At 41.3% G+C, this 27,085-nt stretch overlaps 1 protein-coding gene across 6 annotated transcripts in view; it reads left to right on the plus strand.

Annotated features, from left to right (window-relative positions):
* Positions 1-27,085, plus strand: part of MTR (5-methyltetrahydrofolate-homocysteine methyltransferase) — a 126,142-nt gene that overhangs the window by 63,451 nt on the left and 35,606 nt on the right. For all 6 annotated transcript variants that reach the window (XM_069571613.1, XM_069571611.1, XM_069571612.1 and 3 more), the window contains 7 exons: positions 3,027-3,206; positions 5,739-5,855; positions 6,162-6,302; positions 17,902-17,991; positions 19,044-19,196; positions 22,272-22,379; positions 23,440-23,540. In XM_069571613.1, the coding sequence (XP_069427714.1) occupies positions 3,027-3,206; positions 5,739-5,855; positions 6,162-6,302; positions 17,902-17,991; positions 19,044-19,196; positions 22,272-22,379; positions 23,440-23,540 (890 nt within the window). The remainder of the gene's footprint in view (positions 1-3,026; positions 3,207-5,738; positions 5,856-6,161; positions 6,303-17,901; positions 17,992-19,043; positions 19,197-22,271; positions 22,380-23,439; positions 23,541-27,085) is intronic.

Raw genomic sequence — 27,085 nt, forward strand, 5'->3', positions numbered from 1 at the left:
GCCCCAACCCCCTGTTCCTATTCGGTTCATGAGCTCAGCTGGGCCATTAACCTAGAACCTAGACCTCTGTTTGGCCCTCTGGTGAACGGATAACTGAAGTCAAAGATGAAAGACAGCCCTAGGTGACCTGCTCCTGAACACTTTCTTCTGGGCCCACATGTTGATTTTAACCTTAACTATATCACTAACTGAAGGGAGAAGTAAGAAGTGGTTGAAGACATTCAGTTAAGATGAGAGTCTGCCACCTTCCCTAAAGCCTGGACCAGCGGGGCTACAGAGCCCCCTCCTGTGGTCCTTTCCCTAGAACCTGTGATCTGCTAAGTCACATCCCCAGCAGGAGGTGAATTCTAACCTGAGCAGCCACAGGAACAGGGAGAGATTCGAGACCAACGAGACCAGTTGTGAAAGAACACCAAGGTAGGCGAGCAGTCAGAAGCTTAGATCTGAGTGAGTTTTTTTTTATGTACCCTCACCATGCTTTTCCTGTCACGAAGCAGCCGTCTTGTGATTTCATGGTGGCAGTCACTGTCCCCAGTGTTTTTGGAGCCCAAGAAGAGGAAATCTGTCACTACTTCCTCCTTTTCCCCTTCTATTTACCATGCAGTAATGGGACTGGTTGCCATGATCTTAGTTTTTTTTAGTATTTAGTCTTAAGCTGACTCTTTCACTCTCCTCCTTTACCCTCATCAAAAGGCTCTTTATTTCCTCTTCTCTTTCTACCATTAGAGTGGTATCATCTGCATGTCTGAGGTTGTTGATGTTTCTCCTGCCTATCTTGATTCCAGCTTGTAACTTGTCCAGCCCAGCATTTCCCACGATGTGCTCAGCTTATAAGTTAAGCCTATAAGTTAAACAAACAGGGTGACAGTAGACAGCCCTGTCATACTCCTTTCCCAATCTTGAACCAATCAGTTGTTCTATACAGGGACAAACCTAGACAGTGTCTTGAAAAGCAGAGACATTACTCTGCCAACAAAGGCCCATATAGTTAAGGCTATGGTCTTCCCAGTGGTCACATACGGTTGTGAGTGCTGGACTGTAAAGAAGGCAGAACACCAAAGAATTGATGCCTTCGGACTGTGGTGCTAGAGAAGACCGCTGAAAGTCCCTTGGACAGCAAGGAGATCAGACCAGTCAATCTTAAGGGAGATCAACTCTGAATATTCACCAGAAAGACTGATGCTGAAGCTGAAGCTCCAGTATTTTGGTCATCCGATGCAAACAGACGACTCTTTGGAAAAGTCCTTGATGCTGGGAAAGATTGAGGGCAGAAGGAGAAGAGGGCATCAGAGGATAAGATGGTCGGATGGCATCACTGATACAATGAACATGAACTTGGGCAAATTCCAGGAGATGGTGAGGGACAGGGAGGCCTGGTATGCTGCAGTCCATGGGGTTGCAAAGAGTCAGACATGAATGAGCGACTGAACAACAGCAATAACACCATGCCTTTCTCTGGAGGATGGGGCCTCACTAAATGTCCTTGAACTGCATAGAGTATCCTCACACCTCCTCCCTGTGGGCCCCTGGAGAGCTCCCCTTAGAAGCAAAGATGTGTGTGATCAGGAACTGCTTCTCGACCACTCTTAGCACTCACATCCAATCAAGGGTATCCTGCCTCCAAGTAGTTAGCTTGGAAGACTCAACACTTCATTCAGTGGTGTTGGCCATTTTTCAAAAAACATTTTGCATATTTACTCAGAATTGTACGTTACTTATTTTTTCAGAATTCTGTAGTGATAGCAAGTATTCATTTTTTCTTTAGAGCAAATTTGTTTTTTTCTGTAACCAGAAATCATTGAGCATGTAATTCATTGAATAAGCCTTGCATTGAGATTGTAGATTTGACCTGAAGACAGTTTCCCTGACAAAGTTCAGAAATGCTCTGAGTCAGAGGTACATTCATTCATTCAACAGAAATATTGAGCACATCCTCTGACAGGCACTGCTCTAGGCTCTGGGGGTACAGCAAGACTGATTCTAGTCCAATTAATCATATCTAAAGAAACAAGTAAAAAACAATAAACAACATGCTGGATAAATATACTGGGTTGACTAAAAAGTTCATTCAGGTTTTTCTGTAACATGGAAAAGAATTTCTAGGAGGAGAGATGCTATGAAGAGGGGTGGAGGAGGCAGAAGGCGGTGCTGGAACTGGTTTAGAGATCGTGATTAAGGGAGGCTTCTCTGAAAAGGGGACATTTGTGCAGAGGCCTGAGTGCTGTGACTCACAGAGCCATGTCACAGTGTGTTCCAGGCAGTGGCAGCAATGGATGGAAAGAGATGGTGGCCACTTCCCACAGTGGCCCTGAGGGAAGACAAGCTTGGTGGGTCTCAGGAACATCAAAGGAGTGGTGTGGGGAGAGTGGAGTAGATGAGGGGGGAGATACTTTCATCAGCACAACAGCTACACTGCTTCTGTAAAAATAAAATCTTAAAATTGGAGGTGCAGGAAAAAAAAAAAATTGGAGGTGCAGGACCTGATTCTGAGGGAGGTGGGAAGCATCAGTGAGTTGGTCTTTGCTGGAGTCAGTGCTTGGCTTCCTAGGGTCACTGTTTGGAAATATATTATATTAGCTAATGCTGTGATGGGTGGGGTTGGAGGTGGGTAATAAACGCACATCTTTTAATCTATATAGCCTTACTATAGGAAGGTCCAAGAAAGCCTGGGTGACAGTGCAGGCAGGTCCAGAGAGGAGGGTCACTAATTTTGTAATTTATTTGAATTCTTATCACTTGTGTTTTTTTAAGAAACCTGTTTATTAATGTACTATATGTGTGTGTGTGTGTGATTTGATTTTTACAGAAGCATTATAGCTGTTGTGTGGATGAAAACATAAAGGGACTTTAAACCAGTTCCTCCTCTGAGAAAATTTGATAAATGTTTAAAGGCTGTTTGGCATTTGTATTTCTATGAAATCTAAGCATTGGTACTTAAGCGCTTTCAACAAGTGAATGGTCCTTCTATTTTCATAGATAATACCTCATTTTTCTATTTCAAATTACATCTTTTACTCCTTTCCCAGGCGACAGAAACAGATACCAAAATCAGAGTGTGCACCCGGGCCTACCATCTCCTTGTGAAAAAACTGGGCTTCAATCCAAATGACATCATCTTTGACCCTAATATCCTCACCATTGGTACTGGGATGGAAGAACATAACTTGTATGCTGTTAATTTTATCAATGCAACAAAAGTCATTAAAGTAAGTATGAACGTTTTTCTCCTTTCTATCCAGACATTGCTTAGATTTATCACCTGGCTTGAGTGAATAGCTTGAGCTCACATGTATATATTTATTGGTAAGGAATATTGACATTCTTATTCTTGTAGCAAATTGGTTTTCTGAAATTTAGGAGCTTTAAAAATTTTTTTCTATGTTATTTTATGTTGTGATGTAAAACACACACACACTGAGGGATATATAAAAGATACAGAGTTTGATAAATGATTATGAGGCATATAGTAGCTTCCACTTGGGATCTGAAACAGGAAATGAAAAGTGCCCCGTGTCTCTTCCTTTCTGATTACAGCTCGTTCTGAGTTTTATGGTACTACTTGCTGCTCTTCTATATGATTTTAATGCTTCTATATAACAGTCAATCTGAATTATCCTGGGTTTTTTATTTGCAAATTCACTTACACACTAAAATTAATTTGTGGGCTTCCTTGATGGCTCAGTGGTAAAGAATCTGCCTGCCAATGCAGGAGACACAGGTTCAATCACTGATCCAGAAAGTTCCCACATGCTGGTGAGCAGCAAAGCCTGTGTGCCACAGCTATTGATCCTATGGTCTGGAGCCCCGGAGCTGCAACTGCTAAGCCCATGTACTGCAGCTCCTGAAGCCCGTGCACCCGAGAGCCCGTGCTCAGCGACAAGACAAGCCACCTCAATGAGAAGCTCATGCGTGGCAATGAAGAGTGGCCTCCACTTGGGGCAATTAGAGAAAGCCTGAGCAGCAACAGATACCCAGCACAGCCAAAATTTAATAAATTATTAAAAAAAAGAAATTATTTGTGACTCCAAAATCAATACTGATGGTTCTTCTGTAGTCATTCACGGGCATGCACACGTGCAGAGTGGTGAAAACTGTGAGTGCCTGACCCCTGTGATCCAGATGAGTCAGCAAAGGCACGCCCTGCATCCCTGGGTTCAGCCCTCATTCTGTAAACAAGCACCCTTTTCTGGCCTGTTTAGTGCCACGTTTTTCAGGGTTTTGAGCTTTTTTTCGCTGACTGATTTCTCTAGTTGGGTGGCCCCGTGCGCTGTGCTGAAGTGCTGCCCTATGTTCCTGTGTGCACAAAGGCTGTGATGCACTTCATGGAGAAAATGTTTGTTAGATGGACTTTGTTTAGACATGAATTGTCATGCTGTGGGCTGTGAGCTCAACATTAGGGAATCAGCAGTATATATTAAACAAGATGTCTAAATGGAAACATAGGAAACAGGGTTATATGTTGATCAGTGATGACAGTTTTGTGACCAGAGTTTCACAGACCTAACCCTGCACTTCCTGTGGGAGCAGTGGTTTTCAGCATGCCCCAGCTCACTGTTTGCAGTGACTTCATGGAACGTAAGTACCGCAAATAGCAAGAGTTCACTGTAGAAATAGTATCGTTAGTTTTGCATACTTTTGAACTCCATGTTAATATAAACAGAATCTTAAGATTCTTGTGCCTTTCTCCTAACCCAGTCGCACTTTGAAGATCCACCTGTGCTGCAGTTGTGCTTTGTTCAGTTTTACTAATGTGTAATATTCCATCATTTACCTTTTCCATAATTAACTGTTCTGTGGTTGACATATGCTTGGTTTGTTTGCAGTTTGGGTAAGTCACGAGCAGAACTGTGTGTATACATCTCTTGTATATATCTCTTCATGAGCTTCCCTATAGCATATACCCAGAAGTGGAAGGGTTGGGTCCAGTGGTAGATAAAGGCAGCTCTCTATCCCAAAATGCTTGCACTAGTCTGTACCCTATCTAACAGGAAGTAAGAGTTCCTGTTTTACATGCGAACTAATGCTTCATGTGTCATAAGGTGTGGTGGGGACCTCAGTTCCCTTTTGTCCTTTTAAAATTAGTCAGGTTTATAGTGAACTACGGAGTTTGTTCCTTTAGGCTATAGAAGCCTTCTAGTAGCTCGTGAACAACCAACTTCTCTGTTTGTCCTCTCTGGTTTTCTTTCTGTTATCTGTCACTGTTTCTTTCTTTTTCGGTTATTTATCCAACAGATGTATGTGTGTATACATATACACACACACATATATACATACACACACACACACACACACACACACACACACACATACACATAAATATTTCGCTGCACCATGCGGGATCTTAGTTCCCCAACCAGGGATTGAACCCCTGCTTCCTGCAGTGGAAGCTCAGAGTTTTAACCACTGGACCGCCAGGGAAGTCCCTATTCAGCAAATACTTTATGTCACAGTCACCATGTATTGTAGCCATATCATGGTCACTGTAGAAGTACCCAGAGATAAAGCGGAAGTTTTTCTTTCCCCTTAGGGAGATTATAGTAGGAAAAACAATGAAGCAGTGCTTCCGTGTCTCCCTGATATCCAAGTTGTAGTCTATGTCTAGGTACAAGAAACTCTGAATTACTTTGGACTTTATATATTTTTTTTACTTTCCATTCTTACTTTAAGAAGCTTAAGGAACACAATTGCTGCTTTTGGCAAACTAGGGAAATCTTTTCATATGTTAAAATTTTTTCCAGGAAACGCTGCCTGGAGCCAAAGTAAGTGGTGGTCTTTCCAACTTGTCCTTCTCCTTCCGAGGAATGGAAGCCATTCGAGAGGCAATGCATGGGGTTTTCCTGTACCATGCAATCAAGGTATAGTGGGACACCTGTTGCCTTGGACACCAGCCTTTACTTAGGGCAAGCGTTTGCAGACTTTGGCCCACAGACTAACCTGGTCTGCTGCCATTTTCTGTGAATAAAGCTTTATTAGAACAAAGCCACGCGCTGTCACTTGTATTCTGTCTAGGACTGCTTTTATGCTATATCAGCAGAGTTGAGTGTTTGTGACAGAGGCTGTGGCCTATGGTATTTCTTTATCTGGTCCTTCACAGAAAGAGTCACTGATCCCTGGTTTAGAGTATCACTGGAAATCCTTATTTTTGTTTTTATTGCCCTTAGTTTGGTATGGACATGGGAATAGTGAATGCTGGAAGCCTTCCTGTATATGATGACATCCACAAGGAACTTCTCCAGCTCTGTGAGGACCTCATCTGGAACAGAGACCCTGAGGCCACCGAGAAGCTCTTACGATACGCCCAGGTAGGGAGAGAGGTTCTGACGGATGGCTTTTCCTTTTTTCCTTTGAATCTGTCTTAAATGTACAGTTACTAGTCCTTCATTGTAGAATGGAAGGAAGGATAGCACCATGTCTTTGGATCACTGAAGGTTTCTACAGAGAGTTCCAGACAAGGTATTTTCATTAGGGTGAGGAAGGAGAAACAAGCCTTAAATATCTGCTTCAGTACTCTTAATTTGTATTTCTGTAAGTTTATTTTGAAATGTAAAATTTATTTTTCTCAGGCCAAAGTAACACATATTAATTTTTTAAAATTGGTAAAATAAGGGTAAGCAAAAGAAGAAATAGAAATTATTCATAATCCTACTACCCATGATTAACCACTGTTGAGGTTTTATTATAGCCTTCTAGTCATGGTTTTGGTTTTATTTTTCTGAAACAAAAAGTGCTAATTAGTACGTTTATGCATATGCATACGACACACACACTCATGTACATTTTTATAAAAATCTAACTTTTCTTGATGCTTTTTTGGTAACCTGCTTGTTTAGCAGTATACTGGGAGCATCTTTTCATTTTATTAGATATTTTTCTATCTCATGCTATGACTTGACATTGTGGATTTTCTTGTGTGACCGTGTGGTTACCTGGTACTCATTGTTATAGCTTTACATTTTTATATATACTTGTTTATGTTAGGATCTAGTCCCAGTCTACAGTTCAGGGCTTGAGGTCTGCACACTTTTGATCTATAGATGTAAGGATAATTATAGTTAATCCAAAAATCAGTTCCTTGTTTCCATTTATTATGTATTGGGCAGTCCTAGGTATATTATACTGTTCATGGAGTTTTCAAGGCAAGAATACTGAAGTGGTTTGCCATTCCCTTCTCCAGTGGACCACATTCTGTCAGACCAAGGCAATGCCAAAGAATGCTCAAACTACCGCACAATTGCACTCATCTCACATGCTAGTAAAGTGATGCTCAAAATTCTCCAAGCCAGGCTTCAGCAGTACATGAACCATGAACTTCCAGATGTTCAAGCTGGTTTTAGAAAAGGCAGAGGAACCAGAGATCAAATTTCCAACATCTGCTGGATCATCAAAAAGGCAAGAGAGTTCCAGAAAAACATCTACTTCTGCTTTATTGACTATGCCAAAGCCTGTAACCATGTGGATCACAACAAACTGGAAAATTCTGAAAGAGATGAGAATACCAGACCACCTGACCTGCCTCTTGAGAAACCTGTATGCAGGTCAGGAAGCAACACCTAGAACTGGACATGGAACAACAGACTGGTTCCAAATTGGGAAAGGAGTACATCAAGGCTGTATATTGTCACCCTGCTTATTTAACTTATATGCAGAGTACATCATGAGAAACGCTGGGCTGGAAGAAGCACAAGCTGGAATCAAGATTGCCAGGAGAAATATCAATAACTTCAGATATGCAGATGACACCACCCTTTTGGCAGAAAGTGAAGAAGTACTAAAAAGCCTCTTGATGAAAGTGAAAGAGGAGAGTGAAAAAGTTGGCTTAAAGCTCAGTATTCAGAAAACAAAGATCATGGCATCTGGTCCCATCACTTCATGGCAAATAGATGGGGAAACAGTGGAAACAGTGTCAGACTTTATTTGGGGGGCTCCAAAATCACGGCAGATGGTGATTGCAGCCATGAAATTAAAAGGCGCTTACTCCTTGGAAGAAAAGTTATGACCAACCTAGATAACATATTAAAAAGCAGAGAAATTACTTTGCCAACAAAAGTCTGTCTAGTCAAGGCTATGGTTTTTCCAGTGGTCATGTATGGATGTAAGAGTTGGACTGTGAAAAAAGCTGAGTGCCAAAGAATTGATGGTTTGAACTGCGGTGTTGGAGAAGAGTCTTGAGAGTCCCTTGGACTGAAAGGAGATCCAACCAGTCCATTCTGAAGGAGATCAGCCCTGGGTGTTCATTGGAAGGACTGATGCTGAAGCTGAAGCTCCAGTACTTTGGCCACCTCATGGGAAGAGTTGAGTCATTGGAAAAGACTCTGATGCTGGGATGGATTGGGGGCAGGAGGAGAAGGGGACGGCAGAGGATGAAATGGCTTGATAGCATGACCGACTTGATGGACATTAGTTTGAGTAAACCTCGGGAGTTAGTGATGGGCAGGGAGGCCTGGCGTGCTGTGATACATGGGGTCACAAAGAGTTGGACACGACTGAGTGACTGAACTGAACTGAGGTATATTAAGTATCTATCATGGGTGTTGCTTTCTAGAATTCAGTTTAAGGAAAAATGAAATCTTTTTTCAGGAAAACTTGCTTTATAATTTATTTCAGAAAGCAATGGCAAAGGAAAACATTTTTCTCACAGAGCATGCCAGGAAAGTGGCAGAATGCCTTTGTGTGTGTCGCCACCGGGTTAATGTTCTCTAGGTTAATATGTGAATTTAACTTTGGCAGAACTGCTGACTTTTCCTCTTCCTGTGAAGAGTACTAAAATGTTCTGGAAAAGGATAGGACAACTTAGGGTTGACTGCATTCTTGATTTGTCCATGTCACAGATGGCAAAATTTTGACTTTTGAAACTGCCTATGCTAGCCTTAGGTTCACTCAACAAAGATGAGTTCAAACTCAGTGCCACTGAGCACATGACCCTCCTCTCAGTTCCTTAGGACATTTGTAATTTCTTAGATGGACGCAGAACAGAATGTCCTGGATCTTGACTGTTGCAAATGTAAACAAGTTCTTCTCAGTTCATTACATAAGAAACAATGGCTAGATTTCCTTCCCTATTTCCATGATTGTGTCTACTCAGATAGGCAAAGTGCTGAACCATTTCTTTGGACACCAGGATACAAGTATGAAACAATATCCAGCTTTTTTTCTTAGCCTGCCTTCCACTTAGCAGGAGATTGTTCATTAATTGCCAACTAAGACAGAGTTCTACTGAAGACCAGAGGGGCACCCTAGCTTCTACTCAAGCATTCTTAGTTAACCCATAAAGTGATGTGCCTTCTCATCTTCTTCTCCCCTGTCCAGATGAGACAGCTCTCACTTAGGAAAGATAGGGCTCCTTATTTGTGAGATTATTCTCATTTAAGATTTTGTTGGTTTTGTATTTTATAGCAGTCATTCTTTTCAGTCTGCATTTACTTCCAGTATTTGTTTACAAGTTTTTGTTTCTTTATATCTTGCTAAACTGCCAAGAGGTTTTGCTCCTAAGGGACAGCTGAAGAGTAAGAGGGGATCTTAATAGCAATTTCAAGACTTCATCAATCCATCATATAAAAAATTGCCTCCCTGTTTATGTAACCACAGGACTTATTACAAGCCACTGACCCTATCTGTCAAGTAGGTTAACTGTCTACATTCAAGGTGACTTCTATTGCTGTTAAGGAATTAATAACCAAAACAAGTGTGCTTTCATCATTGCCAGGAGTCGCCAGCTCTTTAACCATTCCTCAGGGTACGCTGATTGCAAACAGCATGAAAAGCAGGACTACTGTGAGGCAAATAAGGGTTGAGCAATTTTTTTCTTTATGAGAGAATGATTCTCTCTTTTCATTGTCAAATAATAAGGTCTGCACTCAAGTTTCATCTGATAGATTATTCAGTATTATTGTTGAAAAGGGTGGGAAGAGTCTCATCTCTGACCTTCCTAAACTCTAATGGGCTTTATTGAAAAATAATACCCTCTGTATGGTACAGGTTGACCTGTGGTGACTAAATTATCTTGGGTAAGAAGTTCCAGGTAACATGAGACCATGTAACTCACGTGGAGTTTGCTCATTGGACAGTACTGTTTGAGTGTTAATAGGGACAGTCTCAGTGTGATGGCTCTTGCATGGCCTTGGATTGTGAGGATTCACATGTCCCCAACTTATGATGATGTGCAGGCAGTAAGCATTCAGTAGAAACTGTGCTTTGAATTTTGATCTTTCCCTGGGCAGGCGATATGCAGTACTATCCTCTCTTGTGGTGCTGGACAAAGGCAGCGGATTGCAGCTTCTGTTCAGCCTGCCATCACGAGGAAAAACAACCACTGACGACCACTCTGGACCCACATCGCCATTCTGTTTCCCACTCTTGGGACAGTATTCAATAAATTACATGAGATACTCAACATTTTATTATTAAAAAAAAAAGCTTAGTTTTAGATGATTTTGCCGAAATAATAGGCTAATGTCAGTGTTCTGAGCACATGCAAGGTAGGTGAGGGGCCAAGCTATGATGTTTGGAGGGTTACGTAAGTAAGTACATTTTCAGCTTAGAATCTTCAACAGATGATAGGTTTATCAGATGTAAGTATTCTTGATGCTTTTCTAGAAAAAAGGTCCTCTCTGTTCCTTATCTGGCCTTGGTTTTCTTATTGCCAGTGGGTGCTCACACTCCCCTTTGGTTTTCGCTCGAGCAGTTTCCTCCCTTGATGCTGGTCCAGTTTGATATCAGAAATAAAACATGTCCTCATGAGGCACCTTGCTAATGGGGAGCTACTCTTGAGCAGTACAAGCAGATGAAGGAGTAGCCAATTGAGCACTTGAGCAGCCACGGTGCTTGGAAGCTTTCTATTTTGATGACCTTTCTCCATGCGTCTGGTGTCTGGGCCGCTCAGTGTGTGAGGCCACGACAACTTATGTTTGGATCATGGAGAGCGTCCTACTGAATAACTAGTTGGAAAGCAGATGGACCCAGTATGCCGGGTCATGCTTCTGAAATAGCTGCTCTTAAATGGTACCATTTAGAATATTGATTTTCTGAAGCATGTTTATCATTTATCAGGTGTGATAATGAAACTCTGTACACGGTGAGAAATCCTCACGGGCCACACACTGCATCCTCACTTCCCACTGTTCACAGTCACACAGCGTCGCCCACTCCCTGCCCCTTCCATGTGGCACACTGCTGTTTTCTGTGAACACACCTGGCCTTCTCCCCAAGAGTGTTTGGAACACTCTGCCCTGTTTTTACTTATCAGACTCTATCCCACAGGCAGGAATTGCCTGCTTGTGTGGTCGACAGGACAAATGATGTTTACATATATCAAGTGATGAGAATGTGAGCTTTAGAAGGACTCTTTTTTCCGGGGGTTTGGGGGGGGGTGTCACACTGCTCTAGTTTTGTATTTTCTCTTAAATAAATGTCAGAGTATATAATTATGAATTTTATAATTTTTAGATCTAAAAATTGAGATATGACCAACATATATTAGTGTTAGATGTATAGCATAGTGACTTGATATCAGTATGTATTGTGGAATGCTCATCACAGTAAGTCTGGTTAACATCCATCACCACATTTGTTTCTGTTTTCAGATTCCAAGTGTAAGTGAGATCATATGGTATTTGCCTTCTGTTTGACTTATTTCACTTAGCATGTTGCCCTTAAGGTCCACCCATGCTGTTTCAAATGGCAGGATTTCCTCTTTTTGTGGCAGAATAATATTCTATTATATATATAGTATATCACACTTTTTTTAATCCATTCATTCACTGATGAACACATAGATTGTTTCTGTGTCTTTTTTCTATCATAAATAATGCTGAGAAAAATACATTTTTTAATTGCTATCTTCTTTGAGGCTTTTCATCATATGAGAGCAGCATTAGCCTCTTGCCATGGGAGGGTGCCCTGTGTGATTGCTTGCCACCCCAGCCCTCAGTCCTGGAGCTCCTCCCAGTCCTTCTTCCATGCTGTCCATTAATACTTATATGTTTGTCCCTTCCTTCTCTTCCTGTTCCTGCCACTGTAGTTCAGGAACTACTAAAACATTCTCCCCTTTCTAGGGTTCTCTTAAAAATACTACTTTGGTGGGAATTCCCTGGTGGTCCAGTGGTTAGGACTTGGCACTTTCAGTGCAAAGGGCCCAGGTTCAGTCCCTGGTTGGGGAACTAAGATCCCGCAAGCTGTGTGTCTCATTTCCTCTGCAGAAAAATACTACTTGGAATGTTACTCTGAAGCTTCAGAATTTGTGTCATTCCCCCACCTCCACCCTTGCCACAGTTGCCTGGAAGGTTAAATCCAAACTCCATAGCGTGGATTCCTAGCGCTCTGTGGCTTGGCCTCTACTATCCTGCACAAACATTGCTCTGGGAAATCGGTTCTCATTCAGCTTTAAACCATTCAGCTAATATTTACCCGCGTTTTGTTCTCTGCTTTGTACTTTCTGGACTTAGAGGATCTAGCTAATAAGAGAGGCGTGCCCGTGTAGAGCCTGCAGCACAGTGAGATGTGCACAAGCATGTAGAGGCAGCTGTCGTCCAGTGTTGGGGAGATGCTGCAACAAGGCACGAGCAGGATGCTGTGGACTGCTTAGGAGGGACACTGAACCCAAAGGTAGAGGTGACCAGGGACAGCCTCCCAGAAGGGATGGGTTAGGGGGACCTCAGAGCTCAACAGGAGTTAGCCAGGCTAACGTTTGGGGTTGGGGTACAGTACTGGTATTCTCTGCCAGAGGAGGAGTGTCTGCATCTAGCTGTGGCCTGGTATTCTGGTAGGTGCTAAAGAAAAGATTGTCAGATGAGTGGATGTAAAGGGCCAAGGATGAGCAAGATGATGGAAAACAGAACGAATTGAGATGTTCAAGATGGGCTGAGTTCTTCAGGAATGGCAGAAGATGAAGCTGGGAGACAACTGGTTCAGGACATTGTCCAGCATGAACAGGAATCAATACAACATTTGGAGAGCAATAGGGAGCTTACAGTGAATCTTCCCATGGAGGCAGTTTGATCAGGTTTGCATTTTGGAAAGGCCCCCACCCCGGCTGCTGTGTGGAAGATGCATTGGGGACCAGGGTGATCCTGGGCTGTGGAGACCAGTTAGATGCTTGAAATATGAAAGTGGAAGCAGACTAGAGCAAAATAATGAGGCAGTGTAATTATTAGGGCTAAGTAACTAATTGAATGCGAAGACTGGATGGAGAGTCAACAGTGATACTTGGATTTCAGATTTGGGCAATGAGTGACATCAGTTGAGATGGAGGAAACAGATACGCAATTCACCTTCCATCCCAGGATCATCACAATGTTGTCCCTTTGCTGGATTTGTCAGCTTCTTCAAAGTCTCTTCAGCACTCCAGTTTGTGATGATCACTCTGTCCTCAAAATTCCTAGCCTTGTCTGTGTCATTGTCTCATTCAGCACTGGCACAGGCTTTATCTTGGAGCTTACCTCTCTCTGTGTATTTCCATCTACCTTGCTGCTGCTGCTACTAAGTCGCTTCCGTCGTGTCTGACTCTGTGCGACCCCATAGACGGCAGCCCACCAGGCTCCCCCATCCCTGGGATTCTCCAGGCAAGAACACTGGAGTGGGTTGCCATTTCCTTCTCCAGTACATGAAAGTGAAAAGTGAAAGTGAAGTCGCTCAGTTGTGCCCGACTCTTAGCGACCCCATGGGCTGCAGCCCACCAGGCTCCTCCATCCATGAGATTTTCCAGGCAAGAGTACTGGAGTGGGTTGCCATTGCCTTCTCCGTCATCTTCTCATTCAGCACTTGGCACAGGCTTTCTCTTGGAGCTGACCTTTCTCTGTGTATTTCCATCTACCTTATGATATGGCAAAGTCCTGGAGAGCACGGTGTATGTCTTGTACCTCACAGTGTGCCCACCTCTAAGACGATTTCTGACTTGCCTTTGTTACAGATTCTTCACATATCTGGGTAGTGATGGTGCTACTTGAGAACTTTAAAAGCTCATCAGATATGAGGTTTAGCTTTTCTTACTGTCCTGGAAATCTTTGGTTCTAAGATGTTATCTTTTAGGAAAGAAGAAAAGGAAAAAAAAAATGAAGTCTTACTCTGTCTCTCTACTGAACATTCAAATCCTAGTGAGGATCATTTTATAATTATAGAAATATTGAATCACTATACTGTGTACCAGGAACTAAAATTATAGGTTGATTATGCTTAAAAAAAACCCAAACTCATAGGTAAAGGGATCAAATTTGAAGTTACCAGTGGCAGGGGCTAACAGGAGGGAAAATTGGAGGAAGGAAATTCCTCTTAAGATGTATAATTACTAGGGATTTAATATATAATGTGATAAATATCATTGACACTGGTGTATAATATATATGACAGACTTTAGAAAACTCAGGAGTTCTCATCACAAGAAAAAAAATGTTTTTTCTTTTTTATTTTGTACGTATATGAGATGATGGATATCAGTTCAGTCACTCAGTTGTGTTCAACTCTTTGTGACCCCATGACTATAGCATGCCAGGCCTCCCTGTCCATCACCAACTCCTGGAGTTTACTCACACTCTTGTCCATCAAGTCGGTGATGCCATCCAACCGTCTCATCCTCTCTTGCCCCCTTCTCCTCCCACCTTCAATCTTTCCCAGAATTGGGGTCTTTTCAAATGAGTCAGTTCTTCACACCAGGTGGCCAAAGTGTTGGAGTTTCAGCATCAGTCCTTCCAATGAATATTCAGGACAGATCTTCAAGATGGACTGGTTGGATCTCCTTGCAGTCCAAGGGACTCTCAAGACTCTTCTCTAACACCACAGTTCAAAAACATCAGTTCTTCAGTACTCAGCTTTCATTATAATCCAACTCTCACAGCCATACATGACTACTGGAAAAACCACAGCTTTGACTAAATGGACCTTTGTTCTCAAAGTAATGTCTCTGCTTTTTAATATGCTATCTAGGTTGGTCATAACTTTTCCTCCAAGGAGCAAGTGTTTTTTAGTTTCATGGCTGCAGTCACCATCTGCAGTGACTTTGGAGCCCAAAAAAATAAAGTCTGTTACTATTTCCACTGTTTCCCCATCTATTTGCCATAAAGTGATGGGACCAGATGCCCTGATCTTTGTTTTCTGAATGTTGAGCTTTAAGCCAGCTTTTTCACTCTCTTCTTTCACTTTCATCAAGAAGCTCTTTGTTCTTCTTCGCTTTCTGCCATAAGGGTGGTGACATCTGCATATCTGAGGTTATTGATTTTTCTCCCGCAATCTTGATTCCAGCTTGTGCTTCTTCCAGCCCAGCGTTTCTCATGATGTACTCTGCATATAAGTTAAATAAGCAGGGTGACAATATACAGCCTTGACATACTCCTTTCCTGATTTGGAACCAGTCTGTTGTTCCATATCAGTTCTAACTGTTGCTTGTTGACCTGCATACAGGTTTCTCAGGAGGCAGGTAAGGCGGCTTGGTACTCCCATCTCTTTCAGAATTTTCCAGTTTGTTGTGATTCACACGGTTACAGGCTTTGGCATAGTCAATAAAGCAGAAGTAGATGTTTTTCTGGAACTCTTGTGTTTTTGATGATCCAGCATATTTTGGCAATTTGATCTCTGGTTCCTCTGCCTTTTTTAAATCCAGCATGAACATCTGGAAGTTCACAGTTCACGTACTGTTGAAGCCTGGCTTGGAGAATTTTGAGCATTACTTTGCTCACGTATGAGATGAGTGCAGTTGTGCGGTAGTTTGAGTATTCTTTGGCATTGCCTTCTTTGTGATTGGAATGAAAGCTCACCTTTTCCAGTCCTGTGGCTACTGCTGAGTTTTCCAAATTTGCTGGCATATTGAGTGCAGCACTTTCACAGCATCATCTTTCAGGATTTGAAAGAGCTCAACTAGAATTCCATCACCTCCACTAGCTTTGTTTGTAGTGATGCTACCTAAGGCCCACTTGACTTCGCATTCCAGGATGTCTGGCTTTAGGTAAATGATCACACCATCATGATTATCTGGGTCGTGAAGATCTTTTTTGTACAGTTCTTCTGTGTATTCTTGCCACCTCTTCTTAATATCGTCTGCTTCTGTTAGGTCCATACCATTTCTGTCCTTTATTGAGCCCATCTTTGCATGAAATGTTCCCTTGGAATCTCTAGTTTTCTTGAAGAGATCTCTAGTCTTTCACATTCCTTTTTTCCCCTTTATTTCTTTGCCTTGATCACTGAGGAAGGCTTTTTTAAATCTCTCCTTGCCATTCTTTGGAACTCTGCATCCAAATGGGTATATCTTTCCTTTTCCCCCTTGCCTTTTGCATCTCTTCTTTTCTCAGCTATTTATAAGGCCTCCTCAGACAACCATTTTGCCTTTTTGTATTTCTTTTTCTTGGGATGGTCTTGATCACTGCTTCCTGTACAGTGTCATGAAGCTCCATCCATAGTTCTTCAGGCACTCTATCAGATCTAATCCCTTGAATCTATTCACCACTTCCACTGTATAATCGTAAGGGATTTGATTTAGGTCATAGCTGAATGGTCTAGTGGTTTTCCCTACTTTCTTCAATTTAAGTCTGAATTTGGCCATAAGGAGTTCATGATCAGCTCTCGGTCACATTATTGTGACCACAGTCAGCTGACCACAGTCAGCTCTCGGTCTCATTATTGCTGACTAATAGAGCTTCTCCATCTTTGGCTGCAAAGAATATAATCAATCTGATTTCGGTATTGACCGTCTGGTGATGTCCTTGTGTTAGAGTCTTCTCTTGTGTTGTTAGAAGGGGTGTTTGCTATGACCAGTGCATTCTCTTGGCAAAACTCTGTTAGCCTTTGCCTGTTTCATTTTGTACTCCAAGGCCAGATTTGCCTGTTAGTCCAGGTATCTCTTGGCTTCCTACTTTTGCATTCCAGTCCCCTATAATGAAGAGGACATCTTTTTTGGGTGTTAATTCTAGAAGTTCTTGTAAGTCTTCATAGAACTGTTCAACCTCAGCTTCTTCAGCGTTACAGTCGGGGCATAGACTTGGATTACCGTGATGTTGAATGGTTTGCCTTGGAAATGAACAGAGATCATTCTGTCGTTTTTGAGATTGCACCCAAAGTACTGCATTTCAGACTCTTGTTAACTCTGAGGGCTACTGCATTTCTTCTAAGGGATTCTTGCCCACAGTTGTACATATAATGGTATTCTGAGTTAAATTCACCCATTCCGGTCCATTTTAGTTCACTGATTCCTAAAATGTTGATGTTCCCTCTTGCCATCTCCTGTTTGACAGCTTCCAATTTCCCTTGATTCATGGACCTAACGTTCCAGGTTCCTATGCAGTATTGCTCTTTACAGCATCGGACCTTGCTTCCATCATCAGTCACACCCATAACTGGATGTTGTTTTTGCTTTGGCTCCGTCTCTTCACACTTTCTGGAGTTATTTCTCCACTGATCTCCAGTGGCATATGGGCACCTACCGACCTGGGGAGTTCATCTTTCAGTATCCTATCTTTTTGCTTTTTCATACTGATGGAGATATGTTAAATTTATTGTAGTAATCATTTCATTTGTACACTTTATGCTGTACACCTGAAATTTTTGTAGTACTGTATGTCAATTATACTTCAATAAAACTGGAAGGAAGAAAATTTTTAAATAAAAGTTCAAAACCTGTAAGATTTCTCTCTTTTCCTCTCTCCTTGAAGTGAAGTAGAGTCACTCAGTCTTGTCTGACTCTTTGCAACCCCATGGACTGTAGCCTACCAGGTTCCTCCAGCCATGGGATTTTCCAGGCAAGAGTACTGGAGTGGGTTGCTATTTCCCTCTCTCCTCACCTCAAGCATTTTCCAACGATTTAATTCATGCTGGCACTGTGCCAGGGCCTTGAAACATAAGGGAAGAATAAGTCATAGTTTTTTTCTGCCAACCAGCTGAGTAAGTGACCTATTGTATCATCTCTCTGTTCACATTTAATTCCAGACTCAGGGCAAAGGAGGGAAGAAAGTCATCCAGACTGATGAGTGGAGGAATGGCCCTGTTGAAGAGCGCCTTGAGTACGCGCTTGTGAAGGTGAGTGTGGGCCGGAGGCTGGTTGCTGGTCCTGGTGGCTGATGGCACGGCTGGAGGAGAGGTGCTGGCAGCAGCTGACAAAGGAGATTCCCTGGGCTACTCCTGAGTGGTTTTGCCCTCCATCCTGCCCTATGTCTAGCACATCAGGCAGTATCTGGAGATATGCTTGGTTGTTCTGACTGGAGTGGGGGGTTTTTATCGGCACCCAGTGGCCAGGGAAGTGGTAAACATGCTGCGGTGCATAGGAGAGGCCTGCGCCGCAAAGAATCATGCAGTGCAAGCTGTCAGTAGTGCCAGAGGCGGGAAGTGCTGCTCCAGACCATGCGGCTGTCTCTTGATCAGCAAATGAGTTCTGGCTCTTCTGCTATAGTTAGACTTTTAGTCCAAGAGATAGGTAATCTCTTGGCTTCGGTTTCCTCATTTGTGAGTCTGGAAATTTCAGGCTTTTTGTTTTGTTTTGTTTGTCTCTAGAATTTAACTTTTAATTTCTTGGAACTTTTGAGATTCACTTACTTCAGGTTGTGGGACTAGTCATCCACCTCTTTGGATCCTTGAACTGGGGACACTGGAGGATTAGGGCTTGATCAGTGACAGCTAGGTCCTCCCTGCACCCAGCCCTGTCGGTGGGAAAACAGTGATATTTGTTTCACAGGAGATATTTGTTTACATGTAATCTGTTAAACCACTAGGATAAAAAGTGTATTTTATTATGAATTTAAACTTATTAGTACTCCTTCTGTCACTAATTTTTCACTTTATATCAATAAAATGCTTTATGTCAATAAAATGCTTTATGTCAATAAAGCCATCTAGGCACTTTACACTTTACACATTTAATCCTCAAAATAACCATGTGAGGTTGGTATTATATGATTATTAAATGAGGAAACTGATGCTTAATAAGTTGTCTAAATTAGTGATAAGAGCCAGGATTTAAACATATGCAGTCTGATTCCAAAACCCACACTCTGTAACTATTTATTTGTTGTTCGATGTTTGAACTTAAGCCAATTTATCCTGTGAATTTTCCCTAATTTTTTGGTTTTCTGTAGGGCATTGAAAAATATATTATTGAAGATACTGAGGAAGCCAGGTTAAACCAGGAACAGTATCCCCGACCTCTGAATATAATTGAAGGGCCGCTGATGAATGGCATGAAAATTGTTGGTGACCTTTTTGGAGCTGGAAAAATGTTTCTACCTCAGGTTGGCAAATGGTGGGGGAAAAGTTTCACAATTGAAGGAAAGAGCCTTTATCTTTTAAGAAATAGTAAACTTGAGTCTGTTTCTCTGGTTTTAATTTTGATGAGAGCCCAGGGGCATTGAGGTGTGATTCTGTTCATTCTCTGTCTGAATTCACTTTTAGGCATAGTCTGAAAAGTCCGTCTAGGGTGTGTGGACATTAGAGGTCATCTGGACATTCCCAGCATTAGTCTTCATGTTCTGGGCTTCTGTACCACCTCTTACCCCAGCAGAAGTCTCTCCCCCAACCCCCCAAATAAATATAAAACCCAAGATTAGTGTAAAGTCAATCATGTTAAGATTTGATTTGACCAGCCAGTGTTCATCCTTAAGGATGAATATTTTGAAAAGATCATTACCATTTTAAATAACGATATACATTAAATAATATGTTTCAAGTAAAACCAGTAGTCTTACTCTTATTTTGATTTACAGCAGCTACTGACCACATTGATTAACATTGGTACTTTTTGAGACTTCTGGGTTCAGGTCTGTGAGGCATACAAAAAACGAAAAATCCCTGTTCTTTTTTTTTTTTTCTTTAACTTTTTAAAAACGAAGTATAATTGATTTTTAAAATTTATTCTATATTTAATTATTCATTGTCCATTCCCCATTTTCCTTCATAGCATTTATCTTTTCTTATAGATTTACTGTTTTATCATTCACATGCAATAAAATGTGCATGTTTAAAGGATACAGTTTGATAAGCTTTAACATGCCTGTGTCTGTGAAACCATCACCACACTAGGGAACATTCAGTTGTACTGCATTAGTCTCCCCAAGTCGGGGACAGTTTCACAGCCTTTTTTTTCATGACGTCAACTTATTGGTTTATCTTCTTACGTTTGAGTAAACTTTAGACTTACAAGTTGCAGATGCAGTTTAAGTGATCATGTATCCCCCTCAACTTCTTCCCCTAATGTTAACCTTTTCACTTGATCATAGTGTAGTTATCAGAACCAGGAAATTAATATTGATATAATCATGTTAACTAATGACTTTATTCACATTTCACCAGTGTTTCTGCTACTCTTCTCTTCTCTTTGTGTTCCACAATCCCATTTTGTTTTTATCTTGAACAGTTCCTGAGTTTTTCCTTATGACCTTGACTTTTGAAGAGTATTGTACAGTTTGGTAAATGATAGGCTCTCTCTCAGTTTGAATTTTCCTGATGTTTTCTGATTTTTGACAAGAATAACACAGAGTAATGCTGTGCCCTTCTCATATCAGGAAGCCCATCATGTTGCTATGTCTCATTACTGGTGAGGTTAACTTTGATCATTTTGTTAAGAGTGTCTGCTATGTTTCTCCACTGTAAATTTTTTTGTAGGGAGAAACATTGAGACGAGGAACATTGAGACTGTACAAATACCCTGTTTTCTCATCCTGCTTCTCATGAATTTTAGTATACATTCGTGGATTTTATGAAAGTCCCTGTTCTTTTTTGTCTGTTTAACAAATTTGACATGTTATGTTTGTAAATTTAGGGTGTACGGTGATACATATTTTAATATGATTGCCATTGAAATAATATTTATCACACTATGTCATTATAGTACATTGTTGTCTGTTCATTATACTGTATGTTAGATCCCTGTGGCTCATTTACTTGTTACAAGTTTGTACCCTTAAATATCATCAGTCTTACCCTCCCATCAGTATCCCATGGCAACCACAGTTTCACTCTGTTTTGTTTTGTTTTTTCTTTCCAGTTTGACTTCTTTCAGGTTCTGCATTTAAGTGAGATCATCCAATACTTGTCTTTCTCTTTCTGATTTATCTTGCTTAGTATAATGTCCTCAAGACCCATCTGTGTTTTTGCACGTGGCCGGGCACCCTCTCTTACCGTGGCTGAACGGTACTCCATTCTGTATATATAACTGCATCATTTTTATCCACTCATCTGTTGATGGGCTTTTGGGTTGTTCCATGTCTTGGCTGTTATAATGCTGTGATAACCCTATTGAAATCCTATTTTCATTTCCTGTAGGTTTCTACTGAGAAGTGGAATTGCTTGATCACGTGGTCGACCTATTTTTAATTTTTCTAAGAACCTCCATATTGTTTTCCATTCCCACCAACAGTGTGTAAGAGTTCCCTTTTCACCACATCCTCACCAGCGCCTGTTGGTTTTTGTTTCCTTGAGGGTGACCATTCTGACATATGAAAATGAAAGTCACTCAGTTATGTCTGACTCTTTGTGACCCCATGGACTATACAGTCCATAGAATTCTCCAGGCCAGCATACTGGAGTGGGTAGCCTATCCCTTCTACAGCAGATCTTCCCGACCCAGGAATTGAACTGGGGTCTCCTGCATTGCAGGTGGATTCTTTACCAACTGAACTATCAGGGAAGCTCTGAGCTATCATGTGTGAAGTGGTATCTTAGTGTGGTTTGTACTTGTTATCTCCCTGACACTTAGGGTTGTTGAGCATCTTTTCATGTGCCTATTGGCCATTTTGATATCCTTTTTGGAAAAATACCTTTTTAGTTCTCCTGCCCATTTTCTTAATCAGATTATTTGGGGTTTTGTTATAAAGTTGCATTAGTTCTTTATATTTTAGATATTAATCCCTTATCCAACTTACATTTACAAAATTTTTCTCTAATTCTATAGACTTTAAGGCTCTTTTTCCTTTTGCATAAGCCTTAATTATAAGTGAATTGTGACACTGGGGATTGAGAAGAGAAGGCTGAGAAGGGGCTTTTGGAGGAGAAGCTTGACGCTTGGAGGATGTGCAGAACTTTAGGAAATGATAGAGGGCCTTCTAGGTGGAGAAAAAATAACATGCAGACGTTCAGAGGACAGAGACTGCAACATTTGATTTCCAGCCTTGTTTTTCTTCTTCTGTACCTGACTGATTAATTTTCCTCATGGTGAACTCATTCCTCACCCACCCACTGTCAAAAATGGACTCAAGGGTGGCTGACCTGAGGTCAAAACATGCATAATTTGTGCTAAAATTTCACAAGCAACCATGTGTAACCATCCAGGTGTTTTGGTAAAGATGCCTGACTCTGTGTATTTTACCCAGGTTATAAAGTCAGCTCGGGTCATGAAGAAGGCCGTGGGTCACCTTATTCCCTTCATGGAAAAAGAGAGAGAAGAAACCAAAGTGCTTACTGGCAAAATAGAAGATGAGGCAAGTCATTTGGTTGGGGCCTGTGGACCTTGTGAGGAATTGGCTCTGGATACTCTTACTGGGCTGGAGGGTAGGGACCTAAGCCATTGGGCTTGACTGTGTCATTGACGATGAAGCAGAGAAGTGAACCAACTTTTTTACCAAGTATCAGAATACCCTGGGATTTTCTATAGAACGTGGCTTTATGAAATTTTTAATAAAAACATTATTTTCTAAACAAAGCCATGAGTTCAAGACAAAACCAGTTCTCTCATTCATCTACCAACTATTTACAGAGCTCTTACCACTTGCCAGGTAGTGCGCTCGACTCTGTAGCTAAAAAAGATCAGTCCGTGCCCTTGAGATACTGTTTGGTTTTGGAAGACCTCCTTCCTGAATATTTTCTGTGTGCTGGCCATGTTCTTGGCACCACTGCTGAATTTAGCTCCCTTCCTGTTGGCTGCGCCACCGCAGTAAATCATGAAGCTTTTGACCTGTTTAGCTCCCTGTGCTTGGTCAGCTTTGGCCCCTAAGATTCTGAATTCTTAAGTCTATCTGTGTTTGTGAATGGCTCTGATGTAATGTTCATAAAAATCCCACTTGCCTTGCATGTCTTTTTCTTTTTCTTTTTTTTGAGGGAGGAGATGGTGGTGGAACAACAGTGTTGAAGAAGACAGTCTGAGCCCCCCTGCCCTGGGCTGCTGTGGTCCTTCCCATTCTGATGGGACACAGGCAGCTCACCAGAGCCTCCCTCCCCCTTTACTGCTGACATTCACTAGACATTTATCAGATAGGCTTGGGGTTACACATATGATCTTCAGTGATGGGACTGTTTTATATTTGAACTTAAACTGTTTTTGAGATGATGGAACACATGATCTGGGTTGAAGCCCCCTCAGTGAACCGCCTGGGGGGTTGCTGCGGCTTACAGCCTTCTTCGCACAGAGCACGAGGCTTGGGTTCCGGGTCCATCTTTGAGGGTTACCTTGGTTGCATTGAATTGCTTTCTGTTCTAACACCTGTCTGGCTCCAGAGAACCAGGTGACCCTAGCAATGCTGAGCTGTTTGCCTTCCTCTCCAGGACCCTTACCAAGGCACCATCGTGCTGGCTACTGTTAAAGGTGACGTACACGACATAGGCAAGAACATAGTTGGAGTGGTTCTTGGCTGCAATAATTTCAGGTAACTTTGGACCCACCTTTCTTACCTGAGCCCCTTTCTTGTTTAAAGTAAAAGCATTAACAGGTGATGCATCTTTGGGTGGGGAGGGCAGGGTAGAGCTGTGGATGATAGAGGTGGTTTTTCTTTTTCTTCACATGTTTTTGAATTTTCTGCATTGAACATACCTTTTCAAATGAAGTAATTTAGTAATTATTTAATGGTGTACATTCAGTAAGGACAAAAAGAATAGAAAACAGTATTCAAGCAGGGTCAAACAACCCAGAGGCTTCTGGGGAATTGACTTCAGGCCAGAGGCTCAAATATTGGACCCCACCCCATGGCCGTATTTCCTTTTTACTCTCAATAAGCTGCCAGATTTTAAAGCCAAGATCTTATTAAGACCTTGGCTAAATTCTTTTTCCTTTGCTTATAAGAGAACCATGCATGCCTCTTAGTATTGATGAAGCTAGTTTTTGAATGCTGTATACAAGTAAAATCCCTTTCTTATATCTCTCATTATAGTTGAATAATTATTTAGCGCCAGTTTATTTCTGTCTGAGAGCTCATGACCCACAGTAAGAGCATGTTTTGCTCAGATTTCAACATATTCTCTGTAATGAAAAGCCTGATAAAACTAGTGTCTTCTCTGGCCCATATCCAGCCAACGGCCCTTTTGAGGCGTGGACTTCTCTCCATTTGCTGTTTTCGCTGTAGAGAGGAGAAGCAACTGCAGCTGGGCCCCCTTGGGGTTGGGGTTAGAGAGTTCCCACTGTCAGATAACCATTGCCCTCTAAGCCTCCTCCCTGCTTTCAAACTCTTCATGCATGTCTGCGCTCAAGGCCAGTTAAATGCAGATAAGGAAGGCTGGCGGTAAAGGAGCACTGGCAGAGTGGCACCTTCTTCCTCTGACTGTCTTCACAGGCCCTTTTGTTTGGCTGCCTGTTCACTATCAAAAGATGGAGCATTTTCTCCTAGTCCTGGAAATAAGGAATATTGTTCTTGGAATACATTTATTATTTTTTAAAGATAAATATACCAGAAAGACAATGGCGGTTGTTACAGTAAGATTTTTACCTATAGAATAAGTATTTGGATGAGGAATGAATATTTGATAAGGTGTTGGCTTCCTAAAATCTCTTGACATTTCTAGTGTTGTCTCGTCTTTTCAAATCCTATGCTGTTGATTTCTATTTGCATTCATTTCAATTAGTTCAAATTCATTTCAGCTAATAAATGTTTATAGATCATCTACTATATACCATGAATTGTATCAGAGACACCCAGATGATTTAGTTGACTTTTCTCTATTCAGGAACTTTACTGTTTGTCAGGCTAAAAAGCCAGGTACATATTCAATGGTGATAATAGGACAAAAACTATTGAAAAAAGGCAATTTGTAAGCAAGCTCCCTAAAGCAATTCTTGAGATATCATTGTCTGTGTTTATCCTTTTGTATTATGAAAAATGGATAAGTAGCTGAGAGAATCATACCAGTAATTTTTCTTCCTCCAGTAAAGGCATTTTAAGAGGCCAGGGAGAACTGTGGCATTTCTCCAGGGTGCTGCTGGAGCCCGATGTCATCAGTGAAAGTGACTTATTAAACCCGAATGCTTTCCTCCAGCACACACATCTCCTCTGGCTTGTACACTGGAGGATCGCTTGTTTTTTGCTGGCTTCCCAGGTGACATAGTGGTAAAGAATCTGCCTGCCAATACAGGACACACAGAGACCTGGGTTCAGTCCCTGGGTCAGGAAGATCCCCTGGTGTAGGAAATGGCAACCCACTCTAGTATTCTTGCTTACAGAATTCCATCAACAGAGGAGCCTGGTGGGCTACCGCCCATGGGGTTGCAAAGTCAGACAAGACTGAGCACTCACATAATAATGGCAGCTGGAGAAACATCTTCTGATGACACTTTATTCTTTTTGTAAAAAATAAGTGAACGTGCAATACCTTTTTTCTTTGGGCTCAAACACCCCTTTGGGTCTTGTGTCTCATAATACATGGATTCTTGACACTGATGGGTTTAATGTTATGATGTCAGGTAGTAGACAGATGCCCCTGAGATAGGCCTTGTGCAGTGAAATGTATACTTTGACTGTGTATCTGTGCTGCAGGCTAATGCCTGGGTGAATCACCCAGCTAGTTGACTGAGTCTAGCAAACCATCTAGTACCAGATGCTAATACAACTTTTTCATTCCCGGCTCTTTGTCACTGGTCAGTAAATCTCATGAAATGCTAAGAGTTCTTTGTGGGGAAAAAAGAAGTAAAAAGGACTCAAAGTGATAGTTCTGTCTAGACAGAAAAAGCACATTTTTTTATCGGGATGATGCAATAGAATTTGCAGATTTGAAAATTTGAATAGATCTGGGGATATGTCCACCTTAGGTATTAGAGTTTACTAATACCTAACATTTATTTACCACTTCACAATTTATATAGTGCTGCTTTTATATAACTGATTTTTCCTTTTTTTCCCCTTTGTATTCTTTTCCTGATTTCTTTCTTTCTTTTTCTTTTTTTCCTGTCCTTCATTCTTTTTTTCTTTTTACGGTTTTGATCCTGCTTTGCCTGCCTCAGTTATTGTACTTCTTCTTTTACACAGCTAGCAAGTGGCAGGCCATCCCCAGGGCTTCTGAGTCCAAAAGTCAGGATTCTGTATTGTGGCAGTTTAGCTTTCAATATTTATTCCAGTTTTAAGCAACTTTAACTGTAATGTCTAATATTAATATTCCACTTTAATTCCTCTTTAGAAATAATTTAGAATATTTAAACATATTTTGATCAGATATTTGATTACATTAAAGTTGTTTCGAATACTCTAATAATTATTATATAGAAAGACAAATGTAGACTTTTCCCATTTAACATAATGCACCCTGTTTAATTGGATAAGAAAAAATAGGATGTAATAAAATTTTAAATCAAATATCATACATCTAGTACTCTTAAAAATATGGATCTGGTGAAACAGATAATGAGACGTATTTTCGTGTTAATCAGTGGTTCTTAATATAAATGTGCTGCTAAGTTGCTTCAGTCGTGTCCGACTCTGCGACCCCATAGACAGCAGCCCACCAGGCTCCCTGGTCCCTGGGATTCTCCAGGCAAGAACACTGGAGTGGGTTGCCATTTCCTTCTCCAGTGCATGAAAGTGAAAAGTGAAAGTGAAGTCGCTTAGTCATGTCCGACTCTTTGCAACCCCATGGACTGCAGCCTACCAGGCTCCTCCATCCCAAATGTCTAGGATGGATAAATAATACATGGTTAAGAAGGGAACATTTTAAAACTGTATAATGCTAGAGTTTTCAGCTAAGTGAGGAAAAGGAGTGTATTTAAGTCAAGGGCACACTAATCTAATCTTTCCTAGCACCTCACAGGTTCTCTTGATAATTATTTGGATGCTTTTAACTGTTGTTTGTGTGTGCTTTTGGAGCTTAATTGAAATAGAATTGACATACAACATTGTGTAAGCTTAAGGTGTAAAACATTGACTTGATTTGCAGTATGATCACCACATAGTGTTAGCTAACCCATCACATAATTACCATTTCTTATTTGTGG

This window comes from Ovis canadensis, chromosome 25 (genome assembly GCF_042477335.2).
Source record: "Ovis canadensis isolate MfBH-ARS-UI-01 breed Bighorn chromosome 25, ARS-UI_OviCan_v2, whole genome shotgun sequence".
Classification (NCBI taxonomy): domain Eukaryota; kingdom Metazoa; phylum Chordata; class Mammalia; order Artiodactyla; family Bovidae; genus Ovis; species Ovis canadensis.